Source organism: Pleurodeles waltl, chromosome 7 (assembly GCF_031143425.1).
Source record: "Pleurodeles waltl isolate 20211129_DDA chromosome 7, aPleWal1.hap1.20221129, whole genome shotgun sequence".
Taxonomy (NCBI): Eukaryota; Metazoa; Chordata; class Amphibia; order Caudata; family Salamandridae; genus Pleurodeles; species Pleurodeles waltl.
This window is the reverse complement of record NC_090446.1, coordinates 174374116-174400357: the sequence shown is the minus strand read 5'-3', so window position 1 is coordinate 174400357 and position 26242 is coordinate 174374116. Positions and strand designations below refer to the sequence as shown.

Genomic DNA, 26242 nt, shown 5'->3' with positions numbered 1-26242 from the left:
TTTGCAGCTTGACTGTCCAGGAGGTATGGAATACTAAAGACAACTATATCCTTCTCACATTGGTCTGACATTATAATAGTCACTTCATAAAGAGTGAAGGCACAGTGTTTCGGGACAGAATAACTAAGTCCTCTCTGAATGTTCAGAGACACCTCTGTGTAAAGCAAAACAAAATAACTGCTTGTGGGATTCTATGGTCAGCATGGTTTAAAGACGTAGGGTATATTATCTTTCTGCAATGATGTTCACATATTGCTGTTCTTATACAAGAATTTAAAAAAAATGCCTTTTGATGTGCACAAACAAAAGGTTTTTTTCATCAACACTTAAAAACTCAATGTTTAGAATATCAACATCGCACAACGAATTGTGTAATTGTGAATGATGGCTTGGTGCTCTATCCATCCTAACAGTGTTCGGTCAGTTGCAATCAAACTATCTATCACATTTCATCAATGAAATTGCATTTGGGACCTTTCCTAGAGCAGGCCAATGTTCTAAGTTGTGGAAAATTAATTTCAGAGTACTCCAGAAAACCGATTAGGGTCAGGGACTTTATATGATGTCTGCTTGTCTGTGGATTGTGATGCCATCCTGTCCACATGTTCTGGATGTGTCCAAATATTAATTCATTTTGGGATGCCTATTAGGGTAACCTGTAGAGATAGAGCATGGCTTCTCATCTGCTGCCCCGAGGGCGCACTTGTTCAGTGATTTGTGCAGAAGTCTCACGAAAAACTGAAACTGCTGTTTATGTCTTTCCCTTTAAAAAGAAAACATTCATAATGTTCTACTCTTTTTTAAATACTATTTTCACATTACAAATCTACAGGAGATACAGATGCTGTAATGATTTAACGATTTTCCTAAACAGCCTTGGCAAATTATATATATATGTGCAAATGAAGAAAAAGACTACGAGGCTAATATCCCACTGATTATAACTGAGTCCCCCATTTCCAGTTGCATTCAAACTCCAGCTGAGACTAAAGATTTGGTGCCTTTTAAAGGGGGTTCCTTTTATTGGAAAGTTAACAAATTACTTGCCAAGGGTTTCATATGTTTTTTACTGATACATTAATTTTAATGAGGATTTGTGTAGTTTGTAACCGCAAAATATAAAAGCCGTTCCAGCACACATAGACCTTATTTGCTTTCTAGTGAGCAGTTTGTATTTTGCACTAAAAGGGTTTAATTAAAGTTTGTTAATAACCATACTTTCGTTCTTTTGCTGTATTACAAACTGACAAGGAGCTGCCTTTTAAAATCTTAACTATTTTTGTTTATTGACCAAAAATTATGTTTGAGAAATTTCAGAATGGCTGCAAATCCGCCTTGTCCGCAGTGGCACATCAAGCAAACAAAATGATGGACTGGAATTGCGGTCTGATATAAATTCAGAAATTCGACTCTTTGCTTATCTGTTTCTCAATACGAGGCATTGACAGGAAGTGTAACAGTATGACTAGATGTGCGTCTCCCAATTCATTGTACCCAGGCCTCAAGGGTGAAATACGTCTGAAAAATGGTCTGGGGGTGCCTGTATTCCAGTTCAAAGACGATGTGTCCTAGCAGGTACAGCTGGGCCCTCCTGTTGAAACACGACAACACAATGGACTGGAATGTGCCCCAGAGTAAATGAAATATTAATGACTAGGATACACTCATCTATATTACAGCAGATAAAAGATCAGTTTTCTTCGTATATCATTACAATATTATCTTTGAGCTGTGATAAATATGCCCTACAACCTAAATATATGTCACCAGTCCAGCCCGCACAGCAGCTAAAGGTTAGAACCTTTAATTATCTGTAATTATCTGTATGGCAGGTTTTGCAACTTTGTAACTAACAATAATTCACAAGCTTGCATTCGAATGCTGTCAGTGGTTAAATAAAAAACATTTACTTTTGTTACAAGAACAGCCTTGTGGGATTCAACTCAAGGGTGTGTCCAAATGTTATGTCAGCGGGAACCAAACATGTACGGTTTGCAGAAGTAACGATTTCATTGAGCTGTTTTGTCAAATTAGCTCAGCCTTGTTACCCAGTTCAGCCTAGGCAGACGGTTATGGTGGGCACTAGTAAATCTGCAAGTCATCAGTCAAACAGTGCCACTAGTGTCAACGGTTCCAGTGATGTTTCCTTCTGTTGCTTGAATCAGTTCTCTTTATATGTTGTGCATTTAGTAGCAGGGAGCACACACCTATGGTACTGCGATTGAGGGGGTAGCGGCCTGGAAAGACCCGTTAATGCTGCTCGGCCAACTGAGTATTTTGTCTTCAATCAGCAGCAAGGTATTCTTGTTTGCCCAACCCAGGCACTGAACATCTGCGTTGCAGCTTTACTTAGGCTCCTGAACTGATGTGTCACATATACCATTCTTTTACTATGGTCGGATGTGCTCTTGACACATTTGAAAGCTATTCATCTGCCAACTAGTAACAGATGGAAACGCATCCAGCAACCTGCACAACTAAACTTGCCTTGGAAAACATGTTCCCTACAACTGCTACACTAATACCCACAAATAAAGGAAATATGTTTTTTATGTTACTATGTACAATACAACATTGTAATCATCTGTTGGCAATCAGTGTAGGCAAACTCCTCTCGGCCGACATCTAGAGACTGGAAAAACACTGGCAGGTGAAGAGCTCGATAAATGTTAAGTGTAGGGAAAAAAACTTCAAAAGGAATTAGGAATGTGCTTGGAACACCAGCTGAAGTCTATTAAAAGTAAACTGCGCGTCGAATGAAAAAGCTCAAAATTCAATGACTGTACATTCAAAAGTGATAGAGACACTTAATGCCATGTGCAAGTTCCACATGTATAAAAGTACACCATTCAGAACTAAGGATGATAATTGCTGTACTAATAGTGACAATGTGATTTTACTCCTTTAACATACAAAATGCAGCCATTCTAAAGAACACGCTTGTAGATTCCTTTCTGTGAGAACTTAATTCTGCTTGGTGAAGTCTAAAAAGAAGTCTTCCCAAGCCTGTATGAGCACATGAAGTAAACAACAAAACGTTTGAAAAATCGAATTTTACAGGGTTCAACAAGATGCTCTACATTTTACACCACACAGTAAAATGGTTCGATTTAATAGAATAACAATTTCTACTTTAAGATCATTTGCCCTCATTGAGAAACTCCATATATTTCTGAAATACAATCATATGATGTCTAATGCTATGATGTTAGGAGTGCCAAAAAGTGACACTGGATAAGATAAGGAATTAGTGTCAATTAAACTTCACAAATGCCTTGGCACCAACATTCTTATGTAACAACAAAATGCTAGCTGAACGAAATGTAAGGAAAAAGTGTGTCGTACACATAGTGAAGTAATAAAATTCCTGATTTCGCAATCCTTGATTACAAAGACAACCTACGGAAAGAGAAGCAGTGTTTAAAGACCTCAACACAAGCTTTTGTCAGCATTCACTTTTGTGGGTCCTGGAGGGATTTGCTTTAGTAAAGACTTTGGCAGGATAGGTAAGACAACACTGTGTCTAACATTTTGGAAGTCATTCTACTTTTCTGGAAGGCTAAATTCTCCCACACCTACAATTATCACACTAGTTCAATATAATATAAAACAAATAGAATTAATACAGTTAGGTGTAGTCAAATCCTCCTGCTTACATTTTTCATTCCTGATCCATTCGCGTTTAAGTACATTTTCATTGCTCCAATACTGAAAGCAATGTTTAAAAACAATGCAATTAGGACATCTATGACTCCCTGCTCCCATATTTGGACTAAAAAAAAGCATCCTGACAGGCTCAATCTAAGTACAGTTTTGTATATTTGATTTACTTTGCTTAAAAGGGATGCAGTGGCAGAGTGATCCGATTGCTCATTTGTTTCCTGAAATATGATCTGCCTGTAATGAAAATGTCTTCCAAGATGCCCCAACACCCACCACCTCTGTTTTTTTTTCCGAGAGTTGTCTTGTGCCTGTGCACCATCACAAAACTGACCAAGACTCAGTTCTACGATGGAAACATTCGGAAAGTCCTAGCAGGGAACACTGAAAGGTGATGCATTGTCATACTAATCGACTACAAATATCAATCAAAGATAATAAGTTCTTCGGACAATAGAGTGCGTTGTGGTGCTATCTTCAATCCAACGATTTAGGCTCAAAAGTAGATTCATTGCTAGAACAGAAAGGCCACTTAATTTTGGGCCCACAGCTGCACCACGAGTACTCTTGTCTCGCTAAAAAACAATGTCTAAAATTGATTCTTTGCTATCAATTGTTACAGTTGGTGTATACATGGGTATCTGCTACACTATAGTGTCCTAATAGGTCATGGTTGATGCTCTTGACATCAGCAACCTATAGCAATGCCTTTTTTGTCACTGATTATATTTACGTCAACTTTCTCTGTTGGTCTTTTTTTGGTTCCTGTCTACAGCCACTTAGTTTGGAAATCATTGCTAGCTGTACACAACGGCTCCTCTGGTCAGACAAGGACAATGTATACAAAATCTTTGCCCATCTTAAATTGTACCTAACGTTTGCCAATTTCACAACTTTCTAACAGTGTTGGTAAATTTATCCTAAGGAAACTTAAGGCAATACACAAAGTGGTTACTCTTTATAACCTCAACCTGACTTTCTGGGAAATTCATCTTTATCCAAAGCAATGATGTACAATCTCCCTTTGGTATGAAGTCACAGAGCAAAATGTCATTGGTGCTTTACTTTCCCGCAGTGAATAGGATAGGGAGCAAAGAAACCTGAAGAATTCACAAAAGCACATTGTTTCATTATTCTTAAGGTTCTGACTAGACGGGTCCTTGGGCCAATGCAAACAAAACTATTTTTCAATCTTCTGAAGGGCATTGTGGATCTCCAAATAGATGGGAAGAAGGGTGAAGTTTAAATGGATTTATTCTGCAAAAACATTAGCATATACCTGACAACAGAGCAATAGTAAAAGGTAAAACTACATAAAGTTAGCCTCAACTTTATAGCAACGCCTTGTGTCATCCATATTACAATCTGCCAATATAAGTTTTGTAACACTGGTGTCCGAACTCTTAATGACAGGAGAAAGAGTGCCTTCTACACATATGGCCTTTGGAGACATTTCTGTCCTGCCAAACGTGGTTGGTGTTGTGGATAGAGCTGCATGAGATATGCTTGCTGTACATTCCACATGCATCCTCCAAAACAATGAACACAGAACCCTTGCTTGCTCTAACCTTAGCTCTACTTGCTCCCCCATCTATGATGGGATATAACATCAACTTCAACATCCACACCAAGGAGGATTCCTAATGGCCTGACTTGCTGGTGGCATCTGAAGTTTTGATAATTTATCTCAGCCACTCTAAAATGTTCAATATAGGTGCTGATATATCCAATCTGGTCTCCTTTGAACTTAGGCTGCGGGACTTCTAGACTGCAACATCTGCCTGATACCTGAATTTCTCCTTTTCTGATGAACTTTTTCCTTAAAAGCATGCTTGGCTCTATACTAATCGCTATCTAGTTCTCCGGTCTCCGCCTCTAACCACAGCCCTTCACTTGTTCCTTGATAACTATAAAATTACGCAGCACTGGCTGCATCTGGATTTGATTTCTGATTTGCCTTAGGCACTCCTCAGTTTATTCTGGGACTGAGTATTCTTTTGCTACGAACTTCTTAGTCTGATTATGATCTTGCCAGACCCCTAGGTTTTCCTCTATGCAACTAGAAGATCAACCTGGAGGAAGCCTATTCGATTTGCTACCAGACTAGTCAATGGATCATCTGTATGAAAGGATGGTGTGCTTTTTCTTCACATTAGCAAATCTAATTCGGGTTACTTTTTTTGCACATTATCATTGTCAGTGGCCTGCACTACAAATGATACTACATCAGTCCTTGTTAACTTTCCTTTTCAGTGGATGCTTTAACCCAGGCGGTAGTTTGTTGCTTTTTTGATCAGGCAATAAATAGGATTTTAAAGATAATAGTATCACAACAAGGACACTACTAATTTGGAAAAAAGAAACACTCAAATTGGCAACCACTTCAGAGTGGACATAACTAGCAACGGGAATCTTTTCACACTGGATGTAGTCTCGGCTTCAGCTCTACATTGGGTGAAGAGGCATTTTCCGCTCTGGCTGCTCATCAGTCTGTACTTTAATGGTATCATTTGACTGTAGTATTTTGGTAAAATGCACCTTCCTGCAACTGTGACCATGAGAAACACAGAAATATTGTCTGTGGCACCATATATCACCATCTCCTGATAAAAAAAAATCTTAATTTCACCTGAATTATAATCCATACATACAAGGACAGTCTTGCCCTGAAGAAGCAGTTTCACTGTAGAGCAGCCCAAAGGACGGATGTCTGCTCTGGGCCAGCTCACCAACCGTGTCAGTGTGCAAATCAGGATGCAACAGACCTGCAGCTTTGAGATCAGCCATACAGGCAGTTATTGGTCCACAATAACCAAACCATATCAGCCTAGCCTGCGGTGCAGAATGGAAACTGACAGTTATGCCTTGTTTTCACCATACTACACAATAGGTCTGCTTTGCCTGCACAACAGCACAGTCATGCATTGCCTCCACCACCAATTCTCCCTTTTTTTTTTTTTTTTTTTTTTTACCATCCAAACAGGTAAGGCCATCCTCCACCTGACGCACTGAAAGACTTGTAATTTTGCAATAAATAAATGATGGCCACACAAGAACTGCAGTGGATCCCATACAAAAGCTAGCTAATCCGTACCAGATCACATTAAAAGTCTGCTTCATATTGCCCATACCTACTTGCTTACCATTAGATGATAAAATACAACCGGCCAGCAGATGTTAGAGGAAAACATCCTCAGACCCTCATAGCGTTTATAAATCTAACAGTCGATCTGCAGAAACCCTGAGTGAAATCAATATACTGAGCCCTCCAACCAGGACGAATGATCTGATGGTGAAAGAAAGCACAAACTCCAACAAAAGACATTATAGACACAATTGCCAGAGAACATCCTGCCTTACCAGGGCCTGTTTTGAAGCAGAGCATTTTCCTAGGCTCATATAGTTCTATGGCTCTATGGTCATGAGCAAGTGACAGACTCACACCAAAAGGCAGCCAGGTCTACAAACCTTAGAGTGAGAACGCAGAGTTTGGCCTGCCAGCTATATAGCAAATATGATAATGTGTGGACAATTTATACACAAAAAAAATCATGAGATCATGAACAGAGAAAGCGAAAGAGAAAGATGAGAGCCTTATATGGAAAACACAAACTGTGTTAAAGAAAATTGGTTACTAGAGCAAAGAAGGCCTGCCTTAGAGGTGGGGCTGTGGGAAAGAAGTACACAGACTAGGACCCTGCCTCAGACATACATTTATGAGAGAAAGTAGAGTTTTAAAATTACAAAATACAAGGCACGTACTGCCAAGGAGAAATAAGACAAATTACTGCAAAACAGAATGGGCAGCATACTTTCACCAGAGAAACAATTACAGGTAGTTAGGGGGGTGAGGGGCTGACGACTCGGGAGGCAACAGAAACCTGGAAATAAAAAAGTAGGTTTCTCCTTGCCCATGGCAAAAATAGGAATACAAAGCTTAGCTCCTGGTCTCAATGAATCGGGCTGCATCAGATCGATGAATGCCACATGTGTTTATGGTTTAATGCCTATATAAGTCTATTCAGTATCACCTGAAAGTTTTAAACACTCGAGCATCACCTGGTTCAAAGTATTTTAAAAATGGAAAAAGCCTATTCTTGTGGTGGCTGGAGCAGCTATAAAACGTGACTTATCAAAATGAAACATGATTGGAGGATTCATCCTGCCAGTAAGAGATGGTGGATGGGAGAATCCGAAAGTAGAATCCATTGGGAAGCCAGAGTGCCTGCTTTTATCATCTGGCCTGAAAGGTAGTGCTTATATAGCCAGATGTAACCAAAGCAGTCAAGAGAGCACCCTCATGGCATTCCATGCCCAACCCAAGCAAAACAGACAGGGATAGTGGTGCAGGAGCTCCGGAATCTAGTTTCATATGACCTGCAACGTCAGAACTTTTCCTCACACTGTATTTAATGTTGTTACATCCAAACCTCACGTATCCAGAGACTTAGATAAGTGGGTCCGTTCTGTCTGCATGAAAGGCGATTTGGCATTTACTTCCAGGTTAAAGAAACAGCCAGGCTGGGAAATAGTTTGCAATCAATTTTCATAGGCAAATCATGTCAGCTGTCAAGTGTTGCTGGATGGTCATTAATGAGGACGTCGTTCTGATGCTGCCACTTTCAGATTTGTGAGACACCCATCTTGAACGTAGAAAACCTCCAGAAAAAGATAGCTGTTATGCGGAGACATGCAATGGTTCATTGCCTCATCTGTGTCTCGTATTCTCATGTTGTCAGAGTAAACAGCAATTGTTAGTGATCTCAGGACCGGCACAGCCTCTCTCTCTCTTCTCCCCAGCTTCAAGTCACTTCTCGGCAGCTGGGATAGGTCTCTCTGCAGGATGCAGAAATCCCCCTCTCAGCCATAGTGATACACAAAGTCATAGCTGCTCGGCTCCTTGGGAATAGGTGGTGGGGCCTCTGGGATCTGTATGTTCTCAAGGTCCAAAAGACGTAGTTTCATCTCCATGCTAAGCAGCGTGTCCATGTCAGTCTTGGTCAGCTCACTGGACATGTCCTTCCCCAGCAGGGCATTCAAACCATCAATCCAAATGCAGTACTGTAAAAAAACAGCGAGAGAAATTAGTGAATATGCAAGGCAGCAGAGAACAGGAGGGGGAGGAGGGAAAGGGTGCAGGAGTATGCCGATTTATTGCTCAAAAGATAATAGCAGTATAGCAAAGATTTGATAAATATATCCAATGGCACAACCTTGGAGCAGGTGTAATGCTGCAAACAGCTGTGGTGTTCACGTAGATAGAAGTTTATGATAGCCCTGTGACTAGAGACTTCAGTTAGAACTACTCTTCACCCATACAGTAGTTCAACTTCTAAGGAGTGCAACAGGGTTCAGAGAACGGAAGAACTGGGACACAGTTTGTAGCAGTATATTTTGTGTGATGATGGTGCTTGCCAATTTGGGGACAGGATTAGTATGTTCTCAAGATATAATAAATAGTGCTAACAAGTGAAATGAACTACAAGGTTGCTTACCTGTCACTGGACTGGAATAGTGGCTCAGGGAAGGAAAGGAGCATGTTACTTACCCTGTAAGCATCCATTTATGGCATGTAATGCTGTAGATTCACATGCTCTACATACTCCAGCTATCTAGTGTTGGGTTTGGAGTGATGCAAGTGTTTTCTTTCTTCAAAGGAGTCTTTCAAGTCACAAGATCAAGTGACTCCTACTCTGGGTGATACTGCGCATGGGCATCGACTCATTTGTTAGATTGTTTTCCCACAGGCCGGTGAGAAAGGAGAGGAAGAAGGTATGTGCAGGAAAAGAGATGACCATGCTAAATGGAAAGATAGATAGACAGACAGACAAATAGTAACTGCAACAGCCATAGGTGTCCGGAGAGGAGGGAGGGCGCTTGTGAATGTACAACTCTACATGCCACAAACAGATGCTTAAAGGGAAAGTAGCATAATCCGCTTGACAGCATGTGTGACTATAGGTACACATGCTCTGTATAGTCTGTAACCAGCCCCTCTGTAAAAGCGGTAGGTAGCCTGTGGGAGTTGCAGTAGTTTGAAAAAGGGTACCTAGCACTGCCTGACCTACACTGGCCTGTCGGTGTGCAAAAACATCCACACAGTAGTGTTTTGTGAAGGTGTGTGCTAGACACCATGTAGCTGCCTTACAAATGTCAGCTATGGGAATGTTTCCAAGAAAGGCCACAGTAGCTCCCCTTTTTACGAGTGGAGAGTGCTCCATGAGAAACAGGTAAAGGTCTTTTGGCCTTAAGGTAGAAAGTCTGAATACATTTCACTATCCATCTGGCTAGGCCTGATTTGGATACTGGATTGCCTTTATGGGAATGAGAAAAGGGTGCAAAGAGTTGTTTAGTTTTCTTAAAAGTTTTAGTTCTGTTTATGTAGAACATGTTATGTTATGTCATATTATTTATAAAGCACGTGGCTACCAACAGGCTTCCCAGCGCTAAAGGACAAAGAACCAGCACGGATAATGAGAGCGGAACCAGCACCTAGAACAGCCAAGTTTTTAGGGATTTCTGGAAATTATATTCACTGGTTATCCTACGAAGACCAATAGGAAGGGAGTTCCACAGCTTGGCCCCTAAGTATGCAAGAGTGGCACCTCCCCATCTAGACTTTTTTATGCTGGGGAGGTTGGCAAGGGCCCTGAGGCTGATCTGAGCTCTCTATTAGGCTTGTAAAAAGAAGCGAGGGTTCTCAGTATCTGGGGGCCCATGTTATAGAGGGATCTGTGAATACAACATAGAACCTTAAAATTAATGCGTTGCTTCACAGGTAGCCAGTGTAGTTGTTTGAGTCCAGCCTTTACCAAACTTCTTCTGGGAAAATCTAATAAGAGCCGGGCTGCCGCATTTTGGACCCTTTGTAGTTTATTTTTGACATATGCAGGAGACCCAGCAAATAAGCGGTTTCCATAATCTAGTCTGGAGATAATTAAAGCTTGAACAATGAGCTTTTTAGAAATCGGAGGGAGAATATGCAAGACCTTCCTTAAAAGTCTGAGAAGACCGAAGCAAGTAGCTGAAATATGCTTAGCGTGATGGTTCATCATAAGCGATGGATCCAGCCAAATCCCCAGGCTTTTGATATATTCCTTTGGAGCCGGAAGAATCCCCATGGGGACGCCAGGCTCCAGAGGCCTATTAGGCCCCGGTTTATGGCCCAGGATCATCAGCTCCGTCGTGTCATTGTTTAATAGCATTCTGCTACTCGTCATCCAGTCTGCAACAGCTTGTAAGTAGGCGGATAGTGAAGACCCGTTTAGATTAAGATTGAAATTAAAGGAGACCACCAATTGCGTGTCGTCAGCATAGGAGATCAATGATAGTCCAAAGGATTCAACCACTTCAGCCAGAGGGACCATGTATATATTAAAAAGTGTGGAACTGAGAGATGAGCCCTGTGGAACTCCACAAATATTATGAAACTTGTCTGAGTGGTGGGATCTGTCTAGGACTTGAAAGGACCTATCTTTAAAAAAAGACAGAAGCCAAGCCAAGGCCTGTCCTTGTATTCCCATATTCTTCATCCTCAGCCCCAACACCTCATGATCCACAGTATCGAAAGCAGCGCTCAAATCTAAAAGTATAACCGCTGTGGCCTTTCCTTGGTCAATGCCCTTCCTAGCTTCTTCCAGGACGGCGATGAGTGCTGTTTCCGTACTGTGCTGAGGTCTAAAACCTGTCTGAGATGAGGGCAGACGGTTATTTTCTTTCAAGAAAGTGGACAGCTGCTTATTAATATGTTTATCTAGGATTTTAGCGGGACTAGGTAGCAAGGAGATAGATCTATAGTTTTTCAGGTCAAAGGTAGATTTTTTTCAACAATGGTTTCACTATAGCGTGTTTACATAGTTCTGGAACTGCACCCATTGATATGGACTTATTCAGAATGTCTGTTATTGCAGGGACGATAGCCGAAGCTCCTTGTGCTAGTACCTGGTGGGGAGCAGGATCGAAAGGAGAGCCGGACTTGAGAGTAGTTAAGAGGTAACTTCCTCCCGGGAGATGGACGTGAATTGAGAGAGGGTGACCCTATCATGAGGAGGTCTGGAGTCCAGTCCATCCTGCCTAGAGGTGGAGTCCGGAAAACTGGAATAGATGTTTAAAATCTTTTGTTGAAAGAATCTCGCAAATTTATTGCTGTTCTCTACTGAGGCTTCTATGGAATTCTCCTCACTGGGAATCTGGATGATTTCTTTTAAAATCTGGAATACTACTTTAGGAGACCCTGCTGATACCTCAATTGTTTCTGTGTAATAGGTCTTTTGTGCAAGTTTTATCTCTGAATGATAGGCTCTAATCTCTTTTCTGTAAGCCTCCTTACCTGCTAGTTCATAGGATTTTCTCCACCTTCTTTCCAACCTTTTACAGCTTTTTTTCAACAGGTGAAGGTGTGGAGAAAACCATGGGGACCTGGTAGTCCTACGGATCCCTGCTTTAATCCTACAGGGAAGTGCAAGGTCGAGGCTATCTGTGATCCAGTCATTGAAATGCTCTGGCTCACAGTCCGTTCCATTAAGAAAGATGGGTTTTGGGCTCTCCAGCATTCTAGTCCAATCTTTGGTGGGGAGCTTCTGCCAGCTCCTGCCCATCTGCCTAACCGGCTGCGAATGAGAGTTCCTCAAATTCATAGTTAATTTCAAGGGGATTAAGAAATGATCAGTCCAAGGAAGAGGAGATGGGCGTTTAGATCTGAGGGAAGTCAAATTTCTAAACACCAAATCAATTGTATGACCCTTTTCATGTGTGGGGCCTTTCACTAGTTGTTCAAGCCCCACTGCTTCCATTTCTCTTAGGAGCCTTTTAGTCGATGGAAGATCAAGATTCTCGCGTGTATGTTGAAGTCTCCCAATATTGTGAAATTAGGTATATCACAAATCAAGTCAGCCATCAAATCCGGGAAGGAATTTTAAAAGTTTTCATGAGGAGCTGGAGGGCGATACAATAATACTCCTGAGAAAGTGGATAAAGAGTCCAAAGCCAGTGAGAACCACATTCCTTTACCTTCTACTAACTGCAGCGGCTGAGACATCATCTTAAATGTATTTTTTATAAATTATTGCAATACCACCTCCTCTGGAGGTTGTTCTATCCACTCTATCTATTTGATATCCTTGGGGGAGAGCTAGCCTGACATCGGGGCTGACACTTCATGCAACCAGGTTTCAGTGAGAACCAGTGCTGAGGGTTGCGCCTCACTCAGAAAAAGATTTATGTCCATTTTATGGTGGACCATAGAGCGGCAATTAATGAGAAAAAAAGAAAAATGAGCTTTCAATACTGGCTGTGTCTTTATTTTAGTCGGGTGGGGTGACCACTGACAGATAAAACAACTCCATCTACTATTGCTTAGATCCAAACATCCCTGACAGCCTTTAGAAGCAGGCTGTCTGAGCATTCACAGGATATCTGAAGAGTATTTAAGAAGTGGAGGACTGGGCTCTGAGGTTGAAATTTGTTCAGGGGGACAGGCCCTAAGGCCCAGTCCGGTGTGGACGGGCGCGTCCACCACATCGCGGTAAATAAAGGATTTTGGGATGAGGTCTTAACAACTGGACTGCTTCCCTCTCAAAATGGCGCCTCTAAGTGTGCTGACGGCCGAAAGGAAAAAAATGGCAGGCGCCTTCACCCAGAACCCCCAACCTCGAGGAAACTGAGGCAGGAATCGAAAAAAGATCAGAGGAGGGTTAAAATACTGTACAGCCACCTCCTGACCACTGAGCACGGACCAGGGAGCACACAACTTCACACACACTGCACTTTCACACTTCAAATTAAAAAGAAATATAAAAAGAAACAGACTTAAAATAGAAACCGTCTAATCAGCTTTAAAAATCTTTAGAAGTCTAATAACAACAGTGTGCTGAGAGCTGAGGACTCTCACCACCTATAAGGCCCGCATCCGCCACATCGCTGTAAATAAAGGATTTTGGGATGAGGTCTTAACATCTGGACCGCTTCCCTCTCAAAATGGAGCCTCTAAGTGTGCTGACGGCCGAAGGAAAAAAATGGCGCCCACCTTCACCCAGAACCCCCAACCTCGAGGAAACCTAGGCAGGAATAAAAAATAAAAAAAATCAGAGGAGGGTTAAAATACTGTACAGGCACCTCCCGACCACTGAACACGGGCCAGGGAGCACACAACTTTACACACACTGCACTTTCACACTTCAAATTAAAAAGAAAAAGAAATACAAATAGAAACAGACTTAAAATAGAAACCGTCTAATCAGCTTTAAAAATCTTTAAAAGTCTAATAACAGCGTGCTGAGAGCTGAGGACTCACCACCTATGAGGCCCGAGAACATGATTGTTTTTTTACATCTAGGGCATGACAGTCTTTTTGGAACTGAATCTGGTTGTGGGAAAACATACTGGGAGCTTAATAGACTGATTGAGGTGAAAATGGGAAACCACTTTAGGTAGAAATTTAGGATTAGTTAGAAGAACTTCTTTGTCTCTATGAATTTGGAACAAGCATTCTTCTAAGGTTAGAGCCTGGACCTCACGAACACATCTGAGTGAAGTGTTGGCAACAAGAAAGCCACTTTTTATGAGAGAAACTGAAGGGAGCAGGAATGAATCTCAAATGGTGGACCCATGAGTCTAGTGAGTATACTGTTAAGGTTCCACAGGGAGGCTGGGGGTACCTGAGGGGGAACGGCTTGTTTGAGTCCTTCCATGAAAGCTTCACTTACTGGAATTCTGATTAGCAAGTTATTTTGTCTATTCTGGAGATATGCAGATATTGTTGCGAGATGCAAGCCTATGAAAGTGCAAGCAAGATTTGCTTTCTGCAAATCGAGCAGATAGCAAACAATTTCTTGTCTCACCCTTGTTTTTGTAAGTAATATATGGCTGTCGTATTGTCCATCCGGTCTAGGACAACCTTTTGTGAGACAGGTGAGGAAGGAAAGCTTTCAGTGCTAAGAATACTGCCTGAAGTTCCAAGTGTTGATACGTAGCGACTGGTGTTTTGCATTCCAAAGACTGAACTGCCAGGTCTTGGAGGTGAGCACCCCAAATTGTCTGCGGCGCATCTGTGGTTAGTGTGATGTGAGGAACAGAGTCTAGAAAAGGCCGTCCCTTCAACAGGTTGTTGGCATTCCACAATTGCAGAGAACGAGGAGTGTGGAGGTCTAACAACACTAGATCTTCCAGGTCACCCTGTAATTGAGACCTTTGGCGAGACATGCACTGCTGTAGGGGACATGTGTAGTCTTGCCTGAGTAACTATCGCAATGTAAGAAGCCATCATCCCTAACAGATGCATGATGTTCCTTACTAGAGGATTGTTTTCCTGGAACTGAGGCAGAAGTGTCTGAAAATGGGGGGTATGCTAACCCTAACTGTGTGTTCAATACTGCTCCCTAGTAAGCTTGAAGTTGTAGAGGTTGGAGATGAAATTTGGGGATGTTAAGAGTAAACCCTAATTAGTTAAGGAGATCCACTGTCAACTGAAAATGTTGTTGCCACTGGTGAAGTGTACTGGCTTTGATGAGCCAATCATCCAGGTAAGGAAACAGGTAGACAGTTTGCCTTCACAGGTGCGCTGTAACCACTGCTAAGCCTTTTGTGAATACTCAAAGGGCAGAAGTCACCCCGAACAGAAGAAATATGAATTGATAAGGTTTGCCTGGAACGACAAATCTTAGGTATCCTCGGTGTGCGGGGTTGTAAGGGTATGTGAAAGTAGGTGTCCTTTCGATCTGGAGCGGTCACAAATTGCCTTGTTGTAGAAGTGGAATGACATCTTGAAGGGTAACTATATGGAAGTGTTCTGATAGGATGGATTTGTTTAGAGGTCGGAGATCCAGGATTGGTTTGAAAGACCCCTCATTTTTGGGAATCAGGAAGTAGAGAGAGAGTATACTCCTGACCTTTGGTGTTGCGGGGAATGGGTTCTAAGGCCCCTTTGAGGAGACGGGCTTGGACCTCTTGCTTGAAAAGTGACAGGTGTGCCTGTGATAATCTGTAGGTGCGAGGGGGATGTTGAGGTGTGTGGTAATGAGGTCCAGACAACATCCATGTTGGATAACGGCAAGAACCCATTGGTCCAAGGTAATAGTGTCCCAGTCAGGTGTTGAATGGTCGGGGGGAAAATGCATAGTCACTGCTTTGTAGTGGAAGTGGATCCACGTGTGGAACTCTTCCCTCTGTCTTTGTTGTTAGTCTCTCTATATGAACCACTGAAGAAGCCTCTGCTGTTAGAGGATTAAGGCTGCTCGAGTTGGGACGTAGATGCATCTGTGGAGGAGGATTTGTATTTTCCTCTATACCATGGGCACTGAAAGGAGCCTCTTTGTGGGGCTCTTTAAGGCACCAGTGGCCTTGTCGGTGTCTTTATTTTGTCAAATGTGGTATCCACTTGTGGTCCAAATAGGTGCTCCTTATCAAAGGGCATGTTTAAGACTGCCTGTTGGACCTCTGGTTTGAAACCAGAACACCAAAGTCAAGCATGCCTTCTTAAGAGGATGCTGGTGTTGATACCCCTGGCTCCAGTGTCTGCTATATTTAGGGCACACCATACAGAATTGTTAGTACTAATTTAGCCTTCAAAGACAATTTGCTGTCCCCTTTTGCACTGTTCTTCAGGCAAATATTGCAGCAAATCCACCATCTCATGCCAATATGCTCACTCATAGCGGGACAAAAGGGCCTGCGAATTGGTAATGTGCCAGTGATTTGAGGCCTGTGCTGCTACCCTCTTTTCTGCACCATCTATACATTTACCCTCCTTTTCTGGGAAGGAGGCTCCCCAGTTGCTTGACTGTTAGCCCACTTACGAGGGGTTTGTGGCAACAATGGAGTCAGGTGCTAGTTGTGCTCTATTAAAGAGAGGATTCAAAGGGGCATCCTTACACTTTTTATCTACCCGAGGGGTGCTTACTTTAGAGTGGACTGGTTCTTTAAATATGCTCCCTGCATGTCTCAGCATGCCAAGGAGCATGGGGAGGTAATGAGTGACCCCGTGCGTTGGGGAGAGAGGGCGTCAAACAAAAAGTCCTGCTCTCTGGGTTCTTTAGGGAGCTGGACACTATAGAACACCTCCGCCCTGGATATCACCTGTTAGTATGAGGTGGCATCCTCCGGGGGGAAGAGGCAAGCAGGTTAAAGATCTGGGTCACTGGAAGTGATGGGATCTGGACCATAAGCATTTCATGGATCAACATCTTCTGGTGGGTCCCCTAACCCCCAAGTGTAAGAATGTGGAGACCCTTGATGCGTGTACCCTGCACAGGGATTGTGGTGAAGAGTGGGGAGTGGAAGGGGGTGGTGCTGATAAAGGTGGTGGTGCAGGAGGAGGAAATGGAGAAGGTGGTGGAGAAGAAGGCTGGTGGCCTTGTCCCTGGTCTTCCTTGGAGGGATAGCAATGTCCTAGGCTTTCCCAAATGTTAATTTCCTCGTTGCAAGTGCAGGAGAGGAAGGAGTTGCGATGATACAGCAAGTTCCTTCTTGAATGTAAATTTTGTGCTGTCTAGTGTCCATCTTTTCAAGGATCGGCTCATACTAGTGAAAGGCTGGCCTGAGTCCCTCGGCTCTGAGGATTTCGGCACTGAAAGCTTATGCTTTTGGATCTTTGTTGGTGCCGAGGCTGAAGAAGTCCAGAGGTTCAGATAGAAACCAAAATGATTTCTTGGTCCAAGGTGGTCGAGGATGAAGCTGAGGCTTTAGTCTTTGTGACAATTTTTGGCATCAAGCCTGAAGGCGGGCCGGTCAAAACAGTCATGGCCAGGAGGCAGTGGTGGACCGTCAACCTCCGAGCTGAGAGTGGGGCCTTCTTGGAAGACTTCAACAGAAGAGCAGGGGCCACAGTACTCACGCGCTGGGCAGAAGATAGTTCTTGGCTCTCAATACTGAACTCCACATTGGAGTCAGAGCTGTCCTCCATAGAGAAGGTGCTTCCGCCTGGGCTGCTGGCTCCTCCTACGCATGTTCTTCCCTGAAGAGATTCGGGGTGTCATCTGAAGCTTTTTTGCCATCTAAAGTCACTGAGCCATCCGGTCCCGAAGGGTCTTCTTGGACCTTTAAGACTTGTGTTAGAGATGATATGCTAATATGAGAAATTTCTAATGATTTGCGTATGAATACTAATGAGAAAACACGATAAAGAAACTAATATTTGTAGAAAAACGCGTATGGGTAAAATGTGCCCATGGGGAGTGGTCATCATGTGTATTAACAAGATGCTAAATAATGAATATATATATTAAAAACGTATTAATATGTCATATTTGAATGTATAACCTATGTTTTATGTTGATTCGTGTTCTTAACTTAGCCATACTGGAGGCCTGGTCTTTGCTGGGCCTTGCCTGCTTTAACGTGGAGACGCGACAAAGCTGCTGAGGACTGGAACTGGAGAAAAGGACCTTGAACTGTACAGAGTTCAGAGAGCTCTGCTAGAAAACTCTGCAAATGTACCAGTGCACAGGAGATGATGAGGAAAAATTTATACAATTATGTGAGTGTGTAGGCTAAACGTACTTTCCCAGGACTTGAACAATGGAAGCACTGATTAAAAGACTGTGAGCAACAATTTTGTTACCTGAAGAGCCGGATGATGTTCTCATCGACAGAAGAACCAATCAAACTAATGGAACTTGAAGCCTGAACAGACGTGTACATGTGGTAAACAAACACTATAGGTTACAGTCATAACTTCTGATAAGGTTGACCAATTAGCAATTAGTGGGATGGACTGAGAGACCCTAATAAAAAGTTATGACAAGGGAAGGAAATTTAGAGCAGAGAGGCGAAAGTTGATGACGTCAGGAGACGCTGTCCGAAGTGCTGATAATTGGGGTTACTCTCTGTGAGCCTGATACTTTGCTAATGACTGATGACCTGGAGACGAAGACTGACTCATTGCTGATCCATCTGGGATAGGTAGCTATAACAAGGTGACTGACTAATGAGTGCTTTTTCTTCTAGGTACCAATTGTGCTGTTTTTAACGTTTTTCTCCGTTAGATAGATTTTTCCAAATTAATGTTTTTGTCTAAATTATTTTCGCATGAAGACCCACATGCTGATGCTAATCTGGGTTAGGTAGGCTGACAAGGGTGACTGACGGTGACAAGTGACTGACTAAAATTGCATTGCTGAATTACTCCATAAATGTTAAAGGTATGCTGGCTTATGTTTTACTTTGATTGCTCGAGATTTTTCTTTGGTGAACATTTGTTTTGTGATGATTAATAAAGCTTGATTAACAATAAAGTCGAATAAAGGTTTTGATTAGAATTGTAACTAATAGGGAATAAAAACGATTAACCAAGTTGAGAGTTATGGTATTTCTTATTAGATAGAGTTTTCATAAATTTTCGACATTGATTATAATGGTTATTAATGGTTCATTGGTCTACCAGTTAACTAGGATACTCCATGCGATCCAAAAGGTTCATCGACCTATACGCGTCCCCTTGTAAGTTTACTAAGGACCAGGCGCGCTAGCACTTGCAAGCATCAAAGTTGACCTCATGGTAGTCTGGAGATCGGTAAAGGTTGCACACAAGGTGTTTGTTAGTTTGTAGGAACTTAGTGCGGCACTGGATACAGAAACAAAATGATTTATGTTTCTTCAGGGAACCATTTCTGTCAATGCCGGAGCCACACACAGGTGATAATGCTCCGAAGGGCAATCGGTCAAAGCTCAAACCAATGAAAAATATAGGGAGCCCAGGAATAAAAATGGGCAATCTAAGCCAATACCATCGGAACAGAAGAGAGAGAGAACCAAACTGAGTCAGAAAGGGGGCAGAGGCGCACACGTCCGAACCACACGGCGGAGGGAAAACAATCTCACAAATGAGTCTATGTCCATGCGCAATATCACAGAGGAAAGGAGTCACTAAATCTTGTGACTCAAAAGACTTCTTCAAAGAAAAACAACTTGCACCACTCTGGACTCAACACTAAATTGCAGGAGTATGCTGATCATGTATATCTACAGACACACATGCCATTGAAAATGTTACTTTAGCCTGTAATTATCTGTTTGTAGCATGTAGTGCTGTAGATTCACATTCTGTGCATGCTCCTGCCATTTAGTGTTGGCTAGGATGTGCGCAAGTTGTGTTTTTTATTTTTTTATGAAGAAGACTTTCGAGTCACACGGTATAGGGACCTATCGCTGGTAGTGCGTATGGGCATCACCTCCACTGTTGAATTGTTTTTTCCGCATGAAGGGTGAGATGTGGATGGAACACGGAGGTACAGAAAGGATGGCTATGCAAAAGAAGATCAATGATGAAAGGATATTATCTGCAACATTAAACAGCTTCTGGGGAGGAGGGTGGGTGTCTATGAATCTACAAAAGGACATGCCACAAACATATAATACTTACAGGGTAACTAACACTTTCCATTCATGGCATATGTAGATGTAGACACATATACCATGCATAGACAGTAAAGCAGTCCTCCCCTTAGGCGGTAGCTAGCCACAGGATGTTGCAGGAGATTGAAAAAGCGTGCACAGGACAGCTTGGCCAACTCTAGCTTGTTGTCGAGCTAAGACATCCACAAAATAATGTTTAATTTAGCTGTAGGAATATTACCCAAGAAAGCCACAGAAGTAAAGGAACGCATGTGTAACCTGGCATGTGGCAGCAATGCCAGAAACCATCATGCCTAGGAGGCCCATGACCTTTCTGACCATTACCTGTTAATGGTGGCTGAAATAAAGGAACCCACACTTGGAATGCAGAGCTGGGGTCTGTTTTGCCTGTGTAAGTGTTGTGTGGCTGCAGGTTCCACCTCACAGGGGCTGCAGATGCAATTTGGTGGCATTGATGGTAGGCTGTGCAAGAAATGTATGGTGACCAGGGTATACACTAGGCATTGCTGTTCCGTTGCTCTCTTGATCATCCAATTGTCTAGATAAGGGAAGAGGTGGATGCTATTCCTTTTGAGGAGAGTGGCTACGACTGAGACACTTTGAAAATACCCTGGGAACTGTGATCACTCCAAAGGAGAGCACTTTTATCTGATAATGCTGACTATTCACCACAGAAACCAGCAATGAGCAGAGAGGATGGGGATGTAAGTAGGCATTCTTCAGGTTCAGGAGGTCATGAGGTCACCCTGCTGTAGTAGATGAATGTTATCCTGGATTGTTACCTTGTGGAAATGTTCTGACAGGACGTACTTGTTGAGGGGGCCTGATGTCGAGGATAGGCCTTAGTGACTTGTTCTTCTTGGGAATGAGAAGTATAGGGACTATAACCCTTTGACGCGGCCTTGCAGCAGCACAGGTTCTATGGCCCCTTTGCTGGGGGTGGGGATGGGGGGTGGAGGAGATGGTGATGCTGGTTGTGTTTGCACGAGTTCTAAACAGTACCCCACTGCAATGATGTCAATAACCCACGGTCCAAGGTGATCTCTGTCCATTCTTCCCTCGATAAGTGTTACATGGAAGGAGCTGGGGTGGAGAAGTATAGGAATCACTGTTTCCTCTGCTGTTATGTTTATATCCTCCCCATAATAACCCTGAGAGGGTGTTTGCTGCTGCTGTTGCCTGGCGAAGTGGATTCCTCGGGTAGTGGTTTTAGCCCTGTCCACAACAGCGTGCACCGGGAGGAGACATAGAAAGGGTCTATATGGCACCCATGGCTTTAGCTGTTTCAGTATCCAGCATCTTGACAACTTGTGGGTCAAACAGATGCTCGCCACTGAAGAGAAAGTTGACCAGATGCTGCTATACCTCTGTCTTAAAACCAGAAACACACAGCCAGCCATGTCTGCAGAGGAGGATAATGGTATTTACCCCACTAACAGCAGTGTCTGCTGCATTTAGAGCACATCAAATGTTTCTGCTGGATATAACCTTCCCCTCATCTAGTAATTCCTGGACCCTCAGTTTATACTGGTCCAGGAGGTGTTGCAGCAACTGCTCCAACTCATCCCAGTGGGACTGACAGTACCGGGAGAGTAAGCCACAGATTTGGCGATACAGCAATGTGTGCCAGACTGGGCCGCGATACGTTTCCTTGTGGCATCTATATTCTTACTCTTCTGGTCAGGAGGTGGGTGCCCCTTATACCCTGGGAATTTGCACGTTTCTGGGCAGTGTGCACAATGAGGGACTCAGGTGGCGATAGCCCTTAATGTAGGGAGGGCTGGAAGGAGAAGCTTTATACTGATTGTCCACCCCGAGGTGAGATGACTTGACCAGCTCTTTAAAGATGTCAGAGGCTGGTTTGAGCATTGGTAAATATTGCATGGACCTCTAGGTGGTAGGGAGCATCTCCCTGAGGAGGTCATCCTCCTCAGGTTGTTTGTGCTTCTCCACCAGTTGCCCTTTGCAAGGCCACAAGGTATGCAGTAATGTTGTCTTGGTGGGAGGGTTTGGCCTGATAGAGGTCCAGATCAGTATCACACATGGGTTCTACATCATAATCATGTCACAGGTCATCATGGGGTTGTAAGTCATAAGGTGTATCATATAGGTCATATGGAAACCTTGGACTATCACCTTCAACCCCTGAATGAGGGGAACCTAGGGGTGACTTTGGCAAGGGATACACTGGTAATAGTGTGGAGGATATGCCTGGAGGTGGTGGAGAAAAAGGCAAAGGATGAGAGGGGAGAAGGGCAAGGAGGAGGAGGTAAGTGTGGCAAAGGAGGTAACTGAGAGGTGCCTTTGTCATGGCAAAGTGGTTTCTTGGGTGCCGGCTCCAAGGGTGGATTCAGGGCCTCTTCAAAAGTCAGTTTCCTCTTTGAAGGAACAGAGCCCTTTGCTAAAAAGCTAGCTCAGCCAGATTTCATCCACGTTTAGGATAAATGAGAAAGTGCTGTTGTCTGGCATCGAGCTCCTCTTGAAGGCACTGGAGGATTTGCTGATCTTGAGCCTCGGAAGCGGTAGAGGATGCTGACCTGGACGCTGGTTTTCTTTCAGCTGAGTATGTCCGCTGGCCTTCCTGCACTGATCCCGATTTCGTCTTTGAAGGTTTGGACTCAGAGGCAGACTACACAGCTGTCATCGAGGCTGAGCCACAGACCCAGTCCAAGCCGGAGGGTGTTGTGTGGAGGTGGGCTTCAATGCCGAGAGATGACGGTTCATAAGATACGACTCAGCAGTTTGGTGCCAACCACAGCCTTGCAGGAGAGGCAAACTAGAGGCCTCATGACTGGTTTGCAAGCTTGAGACTTGACCCCTTTGAGGGAGATGCTCGGCTTCCGAGTGGTGTCGAAGGGTGGAAGTATATTGGTTCTCACTGTGGCCAGTTTTGCAGTTTGGGGCCGCCCAGGTGGAGGCTCATCTGCTTTGATGTCAGAGGCAGAACTTTTATCAATTGACAACACTTGAGCCTCTGTGCCGGAGGCATATGGCTGCAGCTGGTGACCTGTTCTCCAAAAAGGTCTGGAATATTATCTGCTCATTGTGTGCCATCAAAGTTGAGGTGTTGCAACAATACCAACAGTAGCGGAGGGTTTTCTTGTTCTGGAAGGTGAGGCACAAACAAACAGGAGGACTCCTGGTGGTCTAGGAAAAGACAGAGGTCACACATCTGATGGAGGTCTGTTCTCAGATACTTCGCTTAACACTTCAGTCAGTAGCGGAATACAGTTCTGTCCATCACGGGTACATTCTCTGGTGTCAAGGAATCGATGGAGCCCCAGAGGGGCCAGGCCCGTACAGGGCGTCAAAGTTGTTTGACCACTGAACTGAAGCAAAACGCTATGCATCGCTTGGAAGAGACGCAGAGATACATTGTTAATTTGTCCAATGAGTAAGACAAATCAAAGCAGCCCAGCGAGAACATCACGCAGCGTCAAGCTGAAGCTTGCAAGAACATTCTAAACCTGATGGGGGAGAAAAAAACATCCAACAATGGAGCCAATACCCATGCGCATTCCCAGCAACAGGTGGAGCCACTATGTCTTGCAACTCAAAAGACTTCTTGGAAGAAAACCAATTTGCACACGTCTGAGCCCAACACTAGGTGGCAGGGGTATGCACAGCACGTGTATCTGCAGCTACACATGCCATGAACATTATATTTTACAATACCCGTTCAAATCAAATGCGGGGCTGGACTTCTATCTCAGTGATTCATGAGACCCTGTAGTGTATTAGATGCACCGATTGTGGACATGATGCAGTGGTTTTGACGAGTCAGATGCAGATACAGGGGTTGGATTAAAGAGATGCATGCTGCATTAGGTGCAGATATGGTTAGAAGACAGAGTTGCTTACTGAATTAACCCAACATATTGTGATAGGACACCAGAAACGCTCAACATAGCAGATATTGCTGAGTTAACCATACATACTGGGGCTCGGCTACTATGGTGCTTGGTGAATTAACTGCACATACTGCTGATGAATGACAGAAGTAGTTGCAAAATTAAAAGCTAATATTGGGGAAGGATAGCAGTGGTGAATGTGGCATCATGTGCAGACCAGTTCAAATGAAAGTGGCATTCTGTGAGATACAAATGGTCTTCTGATGTGCTATTGTGGATACTGTGCTCATGGGACATGTTTTGGTGTGATCAAAGTGGTGTTTGATGTAGTAGAAGCAGATGTGACAACATCCTTACACTTTTTGTACAATGGAAAACAGCATCTTCGTATGCACCACTTAGACAAAAAATGTTTAGACTTTTTCTTAATTTCTCACCACCCTGCAACCTCATACCACAGAGTCCAAAGAAGTTTCTTTGTTACATCAGCTTCTTTCTGCCGCAGAGAAGATGGTGTACCCCAATCTCTTGAGCTTGTAACACAAACCCATACACCCACTGCTTCTGCATTATCCAAACTTACTTATACTCACTTGTTAAAAATTTAAAAAAAACATATTTTCCATGGCCGTCTACAGTCTTGCTTTCTAAACACTCTTCTCACTCGCCTTAAACCCAATATCATGTACCACCCCAGCTCTTTACAATCTAGAAGAATGTGTCTTGCTTACCTCATATTTGTTTGGTGCAATAAAGTTCAGAGTCTCATCTGGGTCATACAGAATTGAAAAAGCCAATTCCAAAACTTCCTGGTGTGGGGAAAAATAAGGGATCAGCACAGGTGTCTCAGAATAGGAGAAAGAAAAACTACACCAACCTTCCATCGCACAACTACGTTCAAGCAAAAGGAAGAGAATGTTTACTACTTCATATACAAATATTGCTGCTCTACAACACCAGAGAAAATAGGAATCAAGCCTGCTCACATAGGATAGAAAGTTGATAGGAGAACGATAGATAGTTGTTGGTAGAAAGGTGAACTCATAAGGTGAGTTACAACTATTAAAGGTGCTCCAACAAAGAGAACACTCATTCTAAATAAGAGACGCCAGTACCATTCTGTGGGAGACGGACAACACAGAACACATGAACCAGACTAGAGGCATCAGTAGTGATCTGGGAACAAAGCAGAGGAGGCTGTCAACTCTCAATGGAAACCAATGACTGGGCATCTTATCCTCAGACAAAAAACCTGGCAAATGGAGCACTGACAACAGGATAGTGATCAAGGACATTCAGGTGTAGGTTCACCAGGTTCAGAAGCATCAAAGAAGTGTGAGCCAACACCTGGGATGGTAATCTTAGATCAGGAAATTGCACCAACTGCAAGCTGCACTAGCCTGCAGTTGGTAATGACAGTATGTTGTGCTAACCGTTTTGGTGGTGCTTTCAACATGTTATTTTAAATGGAGAATAATTACAACACTGGACATGACGGTAATGGGCAATTTTTTGAGTGGATTAAAGTCAAGTGTGTGTGTAGTGACAACAGACAATCCTCAGGGGAGAACATCATCAGCATAAGGCATTCATTGCACAGAAAACAGGAAAGTTGGCCCGTCTGTCCTAGGAAGCAGTGACCTAGGGATGGTACCATTATGGCTGGGGGCTGTGACATTGCACAATTGTCTGCAAGGCAATGATGTGGTACCAGGGGGGCGCTCTAAACTTTGAGTCGCAACAGATGGAGAGCGTTAGACTTCTTAAGACAAAACACAATAGCCAGATTTCAGAGATAAATTATATCAGGATACCTTATTCTGTTTCAATGCACTCTTCTCCCTCATGTGAGGACAGTCCTTTCCAGTCACCACTGACTTGATGTCTGCCACTGGAACTGAGGGAAAAGAAGACAAAGGTATATGAATGTTACAAATTAGGAAGGTATGCAGATGATGTGCTTGCAGAACTGCACTACCCGATAGTGTACTAAACTAGAAGCAAAAGAATACGTTTTTAATCGCATCAAGGCTATAAAGCTAATGATCCCTGACCTTTTTAGTTCCCACAACCCCATCCCACCCACCCAAAGAATGGATCAGTAAACACTTTCTAGCAATTGCTCCCATGATAGGAGGCACCACTGGATTCATTCCATCTCTGGAAGTGATGGCTCAGTGCCATATATAGGTGCCAACCCTGCACTCCAACATCAATTTAAAACAAGCACTCCATGCCTTTAGACACAGAACAGAAGTGACCTGTGACAGTGTTCAAAATCTAACAGTGAACCTTACAAACACCACTTCTCGGTACATGGAGGAGGGAAAGCCAGTGAGTAGTCTTCAGGTAGACCAGCAGACCAGAGAGTCAAGGCAGTAATC

At 43.3% G+C, this 26242-nt stretch overlaps 1 protein-coding gene across 6 annotated transcripts in view; it reads right to left on the bottom strand.

Moving 5' to 3' along the window:
• Nucleotides 1-7357: 7357 nt before the first annotated feature.
• ELMO2 (engulfment and cell motility 2) overlaps nucleotides 7358-26242 on the bottom strand; it is a 334163-nt gene continuing 315278 nt past the window's right edge. For all 6 annotated transcript variants that reach the window (XM_069243482.1, XM_069243485.1, XM_069243483.1 and 3 more), the window contains 3 exons: nucleotides 25673-25755; nucleotides 24590-24667; nucleotides 7358-8721 (listed from right to left, as the gene is read on the bottom strand). In XM_069243482.1, coding sequence (XP_069099583.1) covers nucleotides 8521-8721; nucleotides 24590-24667; nucleotides 25673-25755 — 362 coding nt within the window. In that variant the 3' untranslated portion in view covers nucleotides 7358-8520. The remainder of the gene's footprint in view (nucleotides 8722-24589; nucleotides 24668-25672; nucleotides 25756-26242) is intronic.